The sequence below is a fragment of the Cinclus cinclus genome, chromosome 4, assembly GCF_963662255.1.
Source record: "Cinclus cinclus chromosome 4, bCinCin1.1, whole genome shotgun sequence".
Lineage (NCBI taxonomy): Eukaryota > Metazoa > Chordata > Aves > Passeriformes > Cinclidae > Cinclus > Cinclus cinclus.
This window is the reverse complement of record NC_085049.1, coordinates 8,742,101-8,756,353: the sequence shown is the minus strand read 5'-3', so window position 1 is coordinate 8,756,353 and position 14,253 is coordinate 8,742,101. Positions and strand designations below refer to the sequence as shown.

General features: G+C 38.7%; 1 protein-coding gene across 3 annotated transcripts in view; it reads right to left on the bottom strand.

Moving 5' to 3' along the window:
• The window catches only part of ATXN7L1 (ataxin 7 like 1), a 112,486-nt gene extending 98,554 nt beyond the window's left edge, over positions 1 to 13,932 (bottom strand). For 2 of the 3 annotated variants that reach the window (XM_062491614.1, XM_062491620.1), the window contains exon 1: positions 13,864 to 13,932. In XM_062491614.1, coding sequence (XP_062347598.1) covers positions 13,864 to 13,882 — 19 coding nt within the window. In that variant the 5' untranslated portion in view covers positions 13,883 to 13,932. The remainder of the gene's footprint in view (positions 1 to 13,863) is intronic. The other variant, XM_062491615.1, reaches the window with a different exon arrangement.
• Positions 13,933 to 14,253: the final 321 nt, after the last annotated feature.

Below are 14,253 nucleotides of genomic sequence, written 5' to 3'. Positions count from 1 at the left end.
CTCTCAGTCATGCACCTTCAGCCTTCTTCAAGACTGCTTTGCACAAGGAGTAACACTGCAATTAATCAGCCCTCAAAAGCAATTCTTCCATCTCTACTTATATTCAATCTAGTTCTTCCAAATACCAAAAATTCAGAATGGACAATGACCAAGTTTACTTGTTTGCTGTAAAGAAAAATATATGTATTCTTAAACCCAATTGCATAAGATCCAAGTATGACGAAACATATAAATTCACTGTCTGTATTTTACAAGAGAAGTACTGCAGAGAGAAAGATTACACTGCAATAACGTAATAGTTACACAATTTAAAGCTCCCTCTTTAAACTACTATTTCATTCAATAAACTCAACATTCCCAGCCTATTTTGCACTATGGTGCTCTGATGCTCATCTATATATTCACCTCTTGAGGTGCTTGGGTGGTCACAGCAGGTTTCATTCTCAGCAAAATCTGGTGGGCACAACAAAAAATTGCTTCAGGCCAAAGCCAGTGCTCTTCCAGACAAAAGGCAGAGCTGCAGGCTAGCCATGGAGGATTTGCTAATGTTATAAATCTACCCATGTAGTGAAAATTAATTGCCAGTTATAATCTTCAATTATTACTGTATCACCAGCTAGTTTCCCTTCCTATGCTGGATGAAAAGGAAATCTGAGCAAAATCATGAACTATCTAGGATGACCATTTTCACAACACAACAAAATGAAAACTGCCAAAAAAAAAAAAATCCAATTAGAGATTATAAGATCATATCCTATCATATCTGGTAAACTCCATGGTCCTCACTGGTAGAGGAGGTGCAGAAAAGATGATGGTAATGTTTGCACAGAAAAGGAACAAGCAATCTAGCTTTTGGATCACTAACGTCAAATTCTGCCTTTAAGTAATTTAAAAATTATTGAAAAGCACCATACTAGAATATGTGATGACTTGTTAAAACATAGTGAAGTACTGCAGGTTTTTGCTGTACTAAGAACTGTCCTATTCTTTTAGGCATGGCTTGGGTAACTGTTCTTCAAGAAAAAGATAAAAATCCTAGCAATGTATTTTGAAGCATGTCAGTCCTGACTTTAATCTAAGTAAATGTAATATAAGTAAAATTTGGTGCCAATGGCAGCATCAATTTTTAAAAATCAGTAAACAGAGTGCTAGGCTCAATAAAGCCTGCCACAACCTGTCATAGGCAAAGGTAATGTGCTCTGGTATTTTGCTTTTCCTTCCTCCCCCCCCCCCCCCATAAACAAATACACTCTATGTACCTGCATTCTCTTTTTAATCTAGAAATAAGGCATTGTTCCTTTCCTTTTGAAATTGTTATGCAATGACATACTTCAGTGAGGACTGGATTATACCCTATCAGTGGAGGATGGGCTTTCAGTGCTCTTTCAGTTAATTCCAGTGCAGGTATGATTGGTCTTTTAGCAGCAGCAGCCACGTTTGTCCATCCTCTTCCAGTGACAAAAAATTTCTTCATGTAGCTGGTAGGACACCTTGGGCCTCTTTACAAAGAGAGGTGATCTATAAACATCAGTAGTTCAGCTTGTTTCTTCTCATGACTTCTTCCCATCCACTCATTCCCTCACATTGACATGAGCCCTATTTCATACTCTTCTTCTGGATATATACACATTGTCCTGATTATTACTCAAAGCAGCCTCAGTATAATGAATTTGAACACAGGGAAGTCTCTCTCATAATCTCACAGTACTAAAACAAGTAAGCTTTCAAAAGCACTTGTTTTGTGTATTATTTCTATGGCAAAATATACTTACACACGGTATGTCAAATCTGCCATGGAAAGCCCACATCTAAGGGGTTCTCCTAAAAACAATTTAAACTTCAGAAATTTGGACACAACAGGCTCATTTTAAGGTTGAGAATCAAGAACAAGAATCAAAACTGTTAAGAATTTTGCATGTCACTTACCCTGCAAGCCTCTAATATACAAACAAATAGGCAGAAAAAAACTTACACAGAAGAAAGAGTGTAAAAGAATGCAAAAGAGTGTAAAAGAACAACAAACATTATTGCATACACAATGTGTTAGTTTCTCTTCACTTTTTCCTAATAGCAAAACCAGGGCACTATTTGAGAGAACAGATGAAGCTGAAGCCTAATAATAAAAGGAATGTTTAAGTATTTAGAGAACAGAGGGCATGTTTAGGGAACAGAGTCAAGAAAGATTAAGATTTATCTTTCAATATTTATGTTATTTTTGCAGTCTAGCAATTACAATTAGTTTTGCTTTCCAGTGCCGAGACAGTAAGACAATATTAACAAAACAGGGAGAGTTTATTTTTACAAATGAACTGCTTTCACTAGAAATCTGTTCTGTATGCTACTTTCCTGTATGCTGTACTATCAGCTTTGATGCCTCCTTCCTCCACATCAACTAATTATTCTCTACCTCCCTCAAATTCCTCCTTAAAATAACTTACTGCATGAAATTTTTCAACATTCATAGACTGATTTTTGTCATCACAACATACACTACTTATGGTTTTGTCTGAAATGTACTGGAAGCTCTCAGAAGTAGAGACCATATCAGGCTGTTTTAAAGCTAACACTTATATACATTACATCATTTGAACATATATATGACACATCTCTTTAGAACTTTTCCAAATACATGCTTAATTACATGGAATTTAAAAAAAACAACTCTAAACAAATGGAAAGCCTACAAGAATTCCCACCGAGGATACACTCTTACCTTCCAGGAAAGAGATAAAAGTTTACAATACCTTTGATTTGCCAAGGAGCTTGGAAAACAAACAGTCAGAATAGTAACAGGTATCTTGAAAAGCTGGAAAGAATAAATGCCACAAAATAAAACTCGTAGCATTCTCTCCTTGAGCAATGCAGTCAAGAATAATTTTTCTTGATGAGCAAGAAACCCAAAAATATGTAAAGCTGCATTACCTCTTTCAAAATTTAAATACCTAAAAGGCTTGGTAATGTTCACACCCAGTGTGTTGTGAGTTATGAGAGAGGCTGAAGAAAACTTACACCAAGCACAGAATGTTCGAAGACTCTATTAAAAGCACTATACACACAGCTCACCATAATTTCAAGAGCTGAAACATTTTTCCTCCCATTTCTCCTCATGTTTTTCCATTGCCATGCATTCAGTTTCTTAATATATTTGCCCAAGGCTCTCCAAGTCTTCTAAAAAGTCAAAAATACAGCAAAAGCATGAATACAATCAGAACCACAAAACTTCATGATAGTGCATAAAAAAAACCACCTGAGAGACCCCGAAGAGAAAATTTGAAGAGTTTTCCTTTCCCTGTTTTCTCAGCACCTCTGCATGGTGACGTGTATAAGCTGCTGGCATGACTGAACATTGATAACATACAGGGACATGCAGAAAGTTGCTTGGGAAAGGCAGGCAAGGTAATGAATAAAGCCTTCCAAGTCAAAGGATCAGCTCAATGCTCTGCGCGTGAAGGAACAAATCTCTCCCACAGCATTTTCCTTTTCTTTAAACAGTTGTTTAGATCTACTAAAGAGATGTGAAAACCTGAGATTAACTTCTTAGACGCTGAATGACATGAATGACAGCCATTCCGTGGAACCCCTCTAAAATTACTATGTCCTGCTTTCTCAGAGGAAAAAAAAAAAAAAAAAAAAGTGCTGTATCATAAAGCATGCCTGCCTGTAGCATGTAGACAGGAACAAGCTGCTTTGCCCTGCAAGACAAGCAAAAGCCATACAACCATGGTTACCGCAGCACCGCGCCCAAGCTCTCACGATACACCGTGAGCAGTACGACATTACCCGGGGCCCAGTCCACGATAATGCAATCCCGTGGCCTTGTCTCAGCTCTGGAAGCAGGAAGCACAAGTCAGTATCAGTATGTAACAAATCATGTAGACATATTATCTACTTATGATGCACGGCAAGGAACAGAACTACTACTTTCATGTCCATCAAGCTATGTGATAGATATGACCAGATACTCTTTTCTCTCCTTGAAGAGCTTTCTTTCCTTCTGTGATGTTTTTTGCTCTGCTTGCCAGTACTAGGTCCAACTCCACCAATCCTGAACTCACGCTTGTCTTAAACATCCATTTTCTTTGCTATATTCTCGCCTGTCCTAGAATTTGCAGTAGAAAAGAGAACCAGTCTGAAAATGAGGTTATCGCACATTTTCTCTCTCTCTCCCCTGCTGCTTACTAATCTGTGCCATTCCTCCAGTTGAGCTGAACCCACACCTGCAATTTCAGCCTTTTTTGTTCCTACTTTTGACTCACTCCTCAAACCTTTTCTTTTGTATCTATTTCCTTCTCTGCAACAGAATGTAAATATTTATTCCAAGAGAAAGCTAAAAAACATAATAACCATTTCACATTCTCGCTTCCCACTCTCTTCCTCTCCCTTATAGCTCTCCCTTCTTCCCTCACATAATAGATGTAAAACACATCTGTCCCACTCTCTCCTTGCCTCACTCGTATCAGCCCATACCTCACATGTCCCTTCTCTTCCCACTCTGACAGAACAGCAGGACAGCCAATCAGTTTTTTCTGTGTTTGGAAGTCTACTTCTGACCCCTTGATTCTCTAACTACATGACTCTTACAGTCCTTCTTTCACCTCCAAGCTTATTATGCTCTTTTTGACAAAAAAATTACACTTCTGTCTCTAACTTCAATGTGAGTTTCCTTCATCTGTCCCTTGCAATACAGTGAAAGTATTCTCACTAAAATGTCTAAAAACTTTTTACTATTGCAACATCACAAATCAGTAATTTCCATCAAACATAACCCTTATGCATTCTTCATAGAAATTAAATGCCTTTATGCTTTTGAAGCATTCACTCTCTGTTACTGACTTCTGTGACTCTCCCCTCTCCTACTGCCCATCCTTCCTGTACCAATCTCTTCACAGAGCACTGGCAGCATCCTTACTCTTCCTTAGTCTTCTAGCAGGTCTCCATTAAGCTGTATCTTTTGCTGCTACTTTTATGTCAGAGAATATTGCATTCAGTTCCTGAGAACAGGTCTCAAATACAGCAGATACATCTAAACAAAAAAATCTCATTCTATCTGACACTTCTTGCCACTGAGTAGCTGTTAAGTTCAGCTTGATACAGCCAGAACAGAATTTAGCTCTCACCACTCCTACCCTCTTTTCTCCATGTCTTCTCTTGATCACCCTGGACAGCATAATCAACTTGTCCATCATTCAGATATAACATACTATAATAAACTACTATGTGATCTTTGCCAGTAGTTTCTCTCTTAAACCCTTCATTGAGGTTACATCTATATCTAAATTATTCTTCCTGTCTTGCATCCCTAGGCCAAACTCTGCTCTAAACATCTTCAGTGCTAAAGTTTTTTCTGGGCCTTCACCTCACATTAGTTGTATTTTCTTATTTTTCATGTTGACAAATATTATCCTGCTTGCTCACATTGTTCCAGAAGTTCTTTCTTCAATATTGTCATACTGCTTTACTCTCTGCATCCTTCTATGCACAATCCTCCGTTCCAAATTTAAATATTGGGAACAAGTCATCTCTGCTTTCCAGGCTCCTCTGTCTTATGTACACTGAACTGTCCATATCCTACTTGCTGTCACACCATTTGCTCACATTTCTAATTGGTTCATGACATCAGTATCCATTTATGAATCTTTCAACAACCAGCCTGTACTTTCATCCAAGCCAATTCCCACACCTGAGTAAGGATACCTTCCAAGCTCTTGCAAAATTACTTCATTCTCATCCAAATTTCACCTTAAAGCTTTCCTTGCTACAGTTCTAAGAAAGTCACTTTAGTTTAGGCTAAAGTCAACCATCTATCACATTGAGCAACTAAGTGCTTTTGTTTGTCAATATTACAACTCCTGCTTTGTCATGCATTAAAAAAACTAGTTCTCTGCAGCACAATTTCACAACACACACAAGCACACACCCTTCCTCCCTTTGCTGATCCTCTGCAGAGTAGCATCGAGTACCTGATGAGGCTGCTAGGCATTAGGACCATGCAAATAATAATACTGCCTCCCCAGTCACTGCAGTAACAGATCAATTACCTATATTCTTCCATATCATTTTCCTCTGACTATCTTCATTAGCAGACACAAACAAACACGGTTTTGGCTCTGTCAGTGTTTGCTGTGGTGGCCTGGTCCAACAAAGTTTAAAGATACAAATCATTGTATCATCCTGTCTCAGTAAGACATAACTAAGGGCATCTTAAAGAACAACTATGTGCTATCACATAATCTACCTAATCTAGACAATCACAGGCGGCCAGTATGAAAGCCACCTGAGGACAGCATACTTAACAGAGATTAAAAAGTGAATACACATAATGATTAACATTTCTTTGAATCTCAGCTTCCACTCTGACCATTTCAGCTCAACATGATGACAAGTCACCTTATTCTATTACTGGAGAGGTCCAGTCCCATCCTCTTTTGTCTTGCTAGGGAAGAGAATTTTGATCCAGCAAACCTCTCAACAGCTACTGATATGACATCAGCAGTGCTCATCCAAATATAATTTCAAATTCCCAGACTCTGCCTGCCCCCTATGTCTAGTGCCCTGCAGTAGGAAAAGGAAGAGCAAGAATAACTGGACAGAAAGCATAAAACACTGTATAACAGAAACAAATACAAACAAAATAAAGAACATTAACAAGACCACACAGAATCAAACCTCACAGACTCTTGCCTTTGCCAGTCATTCTTACATCTTGATGCCACTTCATCAGTCATTCTTCTGTCTCTTCTGCTGAACACCTGCTCCCAGGGGACAGAAAGGGAAGCCAGCCTAACCCCCTGTGCAGCACACACAGCTCTGTCACAACTGCTTCCGTTTCACACGATTCAGGAGGGGCCCGTGGACAAAGTGAAACTGCACTAGACAGACACTGGAACCAGCAGTTGTGCAGAACCTGGAACTTCAGTCACCAAGTTCTTTGCTATTTCTGGCTGATGTTCTTTCTGATCTGGGAAAACTCCCCTACTTCTATGCCGAGCAGCACACACTTTGTAAATACACGAACACAGAAATCAAAAAGCTGGAAGACCAAATAATTATAAATTCTAGTCAAGTAAACTGTAAATGTCAAGTAAACAGAGAGATAAATAGGAATAGTGTTGGGCCTAAGCACTGCATTATGATACAACTTATATGAAATTAAATTACTAAATAATAAGCAAAACATTTCAGAAATAAGGAAGACATTTTGATGAGTACAAGACCAAGAGCAATCAGAAAGCTCACTTCCCCAGCAACAACAGTGGCTTTCAGGAATGACTTTTAATAAGCCATACAAGAAGTTATGACGAAACCAGTCCCTTAAAATCAACCATAGAAAGTGGCACAGAAAAGAAAAAGTGAGAAATTATTCATGCCATAGCTGGTTTTCCTCTGTTCCATACCAGTTTCAAGTAGCTGTGCTGGATTCTTTCTTCAGATTGAGTCAGCTTAGTCAGCTGCATAGCACTGTGATAAAAAACTGGGCCATTTTTACTCTCACAGCATCTACCCTTCTCATCCAGCAAGGGAACCATCGAAGATTTCTTGCCACAGACTTGCTGATAGACCTCTGTCAAACACCCTTACTGTGTCACGACAGCATTTGCCAAGGGGTTTTGCTGCATATTAATTACTTAAAGACACCAGCTTCACCTGGCATCCTGTACCATTAACTCCTGAATCAGCTTTTTGAAAGACAAGCTGAGGAACTTCTGCACCAAGTTGAACTTGGAAGACAGAAAGTTCCAGTAATTTAATCTATGCCCATACAAACCAAAAATCTTATCTTGCTAGTTATTCCAAAATCACTCTTAATAATGAATAGTCATGGCATTCAGATATACTTATATTGGAGTTAACTCTAAGAAACACTCATAGCAACAATATTATTTTTACTCAAGGTGATCTTTCTTAGTAATGCATGCAGTGACTACCAGAAACCTTCACTTTGACTATCAGAAATTTATGCTTTCTGCCTACAAGACTCCTGTGATGCACAACTTAAAATGTAATTTGAAATGTTTTCTACAGGATTTTCCACTGCTTTAATCTCATTCATACACCTCAGCCTTGGTTAAATGGTTAGTACTTTTTGCCCAAAGGTAAAACAGAACCTGATAATGTCCTAATTTTCAATTAACTAGAAAAAAAGGCCTATTTCAAAGAAATTACTCCACTTCAGAGTGGAAATGGTTCAGCTCTTGTGTAGTCTCTTTTTAACACACAGTAATCTATATTTCATCTATAAACTATTAACTACGTACAGAGGCAGATCAACATGAAGACACACACGTGTTTTTATATCTAAATCAAAATTAGATAGACAAAGTCATTTACTTTCTGTAGTGACAGCAGGGCTTAGGGTACCCTCTAGTAAACATGTAAATTTCCCTTTTTCTCAAGTCTGCTTATAAATTACAGCTAGTAGAAGGAATGTCAGAGACTGATCCTTAGTGACAGTGCTGGCAGTTGACAGGGAATCACACATGGTTTCCCCACACATAATCAAAAAAAAAAAGTACTTTAAACAACAGGAGATCTAACCACTTCAGAACAACTGATGCACAAATAATGCACTTCATCAAGATATGTGCACCTAACAAAACCAGGTTTTTAAATGAAGTAATTTACAATACAACAGTTTTAGATACATATTCAAAAACATCAAAATCTTGATTCAAAACACGGAATGTCTGAGCCTTACCATTACTTCATTCCTTTTATCCAGTGTGTGGGATGAAGAACTAAAGGACAGGTTTCAGAAAATAACTATACAACTATGAAGATAAACTACAATTCTGACTAAATTTTCTGGGCACTATCATACATACTGCTTCATTCTTCCTCTGTCATCATTCCTTGAAACACATTAAATGAGGTGACAGCCATAACCAGGAGACATGCCACCCCCTTGCAGAAGCTGTCCATATAAAAAAAAAAAAATCAGAGCCAGATATCATACATAGAACTGATCAGTCACTTACACACCAGAACACACACCAGAATTCAATCCCACTGTCATTTCTCATCCTAAAAAAGACGCTGTAGGGACCGTGGCTTACTGTTATTATTCCCAGCATAAAGGTAAGAATGGCAAGAAAAACTTTCTCTTGAAAATAGCCAGTTCTGTGCCCTGCCAATTCTCAGTTCTTTCACTCATCAAGCACCACAGAATATTAGATGAGTTTAAGAATCAGTATCTCCGGAAGACTGTATCAGCTTACAGAGAAGACACAGAAAATTATACAACATCCAACCTTCTCTTTAGCCCACTGTAAAACCAAAACCAATCCCAAATCACCAGCTACGGTGGTCTAAATTCAATAACCTCACTTCTTTCTTCAGAAATGTGTGTTTAAAACCTTGTTATAATTTTCTTTCTCTCTCAGCCCTTCCTACCACAAAAAGGTGGAAGATGAAAGCAGTCAGTAACACAAGAATGGTTTTATTCTTTTTTTGTTTAGTATGTTTTTAAAGTAGATAAATAGCACCATGGGCAAACCACTAGTAAAAAAAACCAGATAAATAATAATTAAAGTTAACTCAAATCTCTATGCTTAGGTTAACCAGCTGGTTTTGTCTTCTCTTCTTTCACAATCTTCCCATTAATTTTAGTTCTCTTCCTCTTACTTTTCATAAAGTAGAATGTTGTATGTCACATCCTTTTCCCCCTACAGTAGTGTTCCCTACCACCACCTAACATCCTTAACTTATTTTTCCAAGAAGAATGACAAAATCATCAAGATATTTTTCTGACGATTTAAAAAGATACTGAAAGCAAAACTAATCAGTATCCCTTTAATTTTGTTCATATGTTGCCAAAGGATTTAACAAAAAACTTTCCATCCGATATTTGTGTAGGAAGTCAAAATAAGAAAAAATATACTGTAAACAATTATCCAATGGATTTAAAACTCCAGTTTGCATATGTAATCATAAAGTAAAATGGTCAAGTTTGGGATGGAACAATCAAAATCTTTTATCACAAAATCAGAAAAACAATTAGAATTTTTTACGTAACATTCTTAACGTCAAACAATAATGAATCAGTATGGTTAGTGGAAAAATTATCTAAGACAAAACACACACATCATCAGATTGAAACTTCAATAATACAAACCCACTGAACCGGGAAACTGAAGTTGACTATGACACCAAGAACCCGGACACAGACCTAAATCCCATAGGTCATATTTAACTCTGCTGCAATTCACAAAGATACACAGGATACCTTTTGCTCCTTTACAGCCTGTGTCTACCTAGAAACACTTTACTAAACCTATTATTAATACAGGTTCCGTACGCAACACCAAAAAAATCCCATTTTTCCATTATTTTCCCAAATACTGTATAATGTAAAACACAAGCCTCCAAAGTTAATCTATAATAATTTACAGGTTATGGCTGATAATAACAGAACACTGTACCTGTCTCAGGCATACAGTAATTGTGACGTTTTACAGGACACAAACTCTCAAATACAGACTTCTTTTACTATGCCTACTATCTGCAAGAAAATCTTCAACTCTTCAAATACGCCATTCAATCTTTTAAAATTCAACATAAATTCTAGATGCTGCCCTAATTCTAATAACCCCTCTTTTAGCTAAGCTGGCTGCTTGGTAGTGATTTGTCAGATAAGTTACACAATACTGTTTCTGTTTCCTGATTAGATAAGCAGATAAGTTTTTGGGTTTTTCTTCTGGCACAAACATTTATGTATAAAATTTCTCATTTTCTGTGAGCACTTGGAACTTTGTAATCCCCTCTCTACAAACCCATATGCCAGTAAAAGTCAACCATGGGCAGACTGTATTTGCTATAGGAAATCTCAACAGTAATTATCAGCATGCAAAAAGCAATCCTGTCTAGAAAACTGAACAAGCGTTCAGGAAATTTCTCTCCCTCTATGCTGCCTACATATACACTGCAGAATAAAGGAAAGCAGTGAGCAATACTTCCGTGTCTTTACTTTTACCCTTAAGATGGGGCACACAGCCTCGGTACATCTCTGATACTACAGAAATAAACACAATCAATCTGTGAGCCCTCTGCCCAGGGATGCAAGTATGAACCCCTCAGCCAGGCAGAGACTTGGCAGGCACTGCTCCTACCCCCCACCTCCAGGAAATGCTGCCCCCCACATCCCTTCCTGGGCCAAAGCGAGGAAGAAGAGCAGCCCACCACTCTAAACACATGGTACACAAGCAGAAAGGAGGTAGCAAAGCAGGGATCAAGCTAACTGGAAGCACTTTTTGCCACCTAACATCATGGTTTTTCCACAAAACCCAAGCGAAATACCTTGTCATAGTCTGAAGAACAACATATTCCCACTCTTTAACTCCCACCGTGCTCAGCACAGCTTCACTCATCTAAAAAGCCTTCTTGCTAAACTGCTTACAGAGGAATGGCTGCATAAACCTGGTCACATCAACTGAAGAAGATGAAGTGCACACAAATATGAGAATAAGTAAGTGCAGAGACATCAGGTTTTACACTATCTTTATCAAACAGGACAGTAATTTTCAATACTTAAAATCCCATCCGTCTGTCGCCACCCCCCCCCCCCCCATTTACTTGATACAAGTAGGTTACAAGTAACATCAAGTAACATTTAATTTTTCTAAGACACCACTTACAGTCTCCTGGCACCATAGATGCCATCAAAAAGGTCTAGTCCAGTTGGTAAGATTGTAAAAAAAATGAGTTGGCTTTTGTATTCAGACCTATCATAACCACAATCCTCCTCTATGAATAATGCTGGCAAAAAAATTCAACGTGTCACAGAACATGTGAGCAAGGTCAGAGTAAAAGCACAAGCACTTCTGCAAATACATAAGAAATGTTTCCTGCAGACCCATTAAACTCTTGAAATCTTTCCCCACCTTTATTAATAAGGACTGTGAGGCCCAAGGAAGATTTACAGTGGGTGTTCAGGCACTCAGATGGCTGTGGTGAAAACACCTGTATTAACAGACTGCCTAAGTGGATATAGTAGAAATATTTCGATACATATTAATTTATTCAAACTTCATGGAAGTTATTTCTAAGTGATCTAACACAAGTTACTACTTGAAAGCAATAATGTCCCTAAGGCTTTTTATTTTCTAAATATAACAGTCAATTTTGGTTTTTTTTTTTACACGGTATTATGACATAAGTACTATAAAAGCCAGTAAGTGCTTCACACCTGTCATGATCACAATGTCAGCAATGACATGTTTTGTTTGGAAGTAATTTTTCTGGATAGTGAGTTTAAATAGAGCTCCTTTGATGGAGTATCTGACCCCTCCCCCAAAAAAAAAAACCCAAAAAAACCAACCAAACGAGACTAGAACTGATAATTTAAACTGAATCTTTCTAGGAAACAATTTGCATATTATGTATAACTAAGGAGTAAAGACACTGCAATCTTTATGTCCCAAGCTTATAATACGAATTTGTGTTCAAGTACTTCTCTGTGCACAAAACACTTTATCTCAACAAATTAAGCTCCTTATGAAAGCACAGCTGAAGTAGCAAAATTTTTGTTCAATTATTTCTGAATCAACATTACTGATAGACGTACAGAGCCTTGAACCTTTTACCTATAAATAACTACATGAAAATCCCAGTTCTGCTGCTATACTTATCTTTGGCTGACAAAATAGCGAGGTTCAGACATGTAAGAATCAAGATAGGAACACAATCAAGCTTGGCATCTCTGTAAAGGTCTTTAAAAAGGGAAGTTTTATGGTATTTTAAATAACTTTAATGCGTACTCCATGCAATTTTTGCAGTTTATCACACAAATCTACATTACTCATTTATTCGTTCTTTTTTCAAGAGCTTGTTTAGAAAACATAAGATTCCTTTGAGCTGCCAAGATGCTCAATATCGAATGCACGTGTAATCACAACTGTAATGTAATGAGGAACTCAACATCATTTCAGAATATATATTTTAACATTACAGGTAATAACAGGATTTCCCTCGATATTAGTAAGTCACACCAAAGTTTCACTATGATGGGATCGTTCATTATGAACTGACTTCCCAAGAAGTATTTCCCAAGACAGAGAGGTTGTGTACGTAAAGTGCTTTCTTAAGGAAACAGAAACAAACACAAAACTACTTGAAAAAGCGTCCTGAACCATTTCTCTAGTTGCACTAGGTGTTACCTCAGCATGATGTCAGTGACACACATTGCAAACAAAATGTTTCTCCTCTCACAGCTGACAGGGCTGGGACAGGCCTGGCGTATTGGCAAATACCACTAACCTGGAATTTGCCTGTTCACACTGATGGCTGCAGATGAACTTATGGCCCAAATGACTAATTTTATTTGGTTTTGCATAATATGCATGGGTTAGTGTAATTTCAGGTAATATTTGATGCTGGCTGCTCAGTTGACTGTAGGTCATGCTCAGCAGTGCAAACGAAGAACAAAATGCCATTTGAGCTAAAGTGAACGAACTCAAAGGTTTTAACAAACCCTTCCTCACTGCAAGGGAAAATATCTCCACTAAGTTGATGATAAATAATAATATAATGTTTAAAGTTTATAGGCTTATCTTCACACGAGCCAACTGGAACGTTGCACCAAGGGACAGGGTCCACAAAAAAATCCAATATGGCCACTGACGTGCAGTTGTCTTTTGCCTCAAAATCATCTTTTACCACGACTGTCAGTTGCATGTATAGACCTGTTATACCCGTACTTCAAAAGAAGTTGACACCGTGAGAGTCACCTGCACGTATCCAACCCTGAAACCTTCTTCACGGCAGGGAAATCCATACGCTATCAAACAACCCTGTCAAGGCCAAACCACAGTCATTCACAGCCACCAAGAGACGGACAGGTAGAGAGGTGTGCCAGCACTATCCACTTACCTTCTTTATTAAGCCTCATAACCTCCCTGCTTTTTCCACCCTCCTTTCCAGTCTCTTCCAGATCTACACCTGCAGAAGAGAAGCAGAGTCAGGAAGCGCCGAGGGCCCCGAGGTGTGCATTTATTGTTTGGCGAGGGGAGGAGGAGAGGTGAGGAGGTGAGCACTGTTTCTATTTGCAACAGCAAAAGCACAATGGTCGGAGCATCTGCCAGGGAGCGGAACCGCCGGGCCCCCCGCGGCAGCACCCTCGGCCCCCCCTCCCCGCCCGCGGCATCCTCCGGCCCCTCCGCGCATCCTCCCCCTCGCCCCCTTCCCCCACCGCGGCGCCGGCCCAGCGCCGCGGGGCAGCGGCACGGCAGGCGCGGCGCGGCGCGCGCCTCCCGCACACAT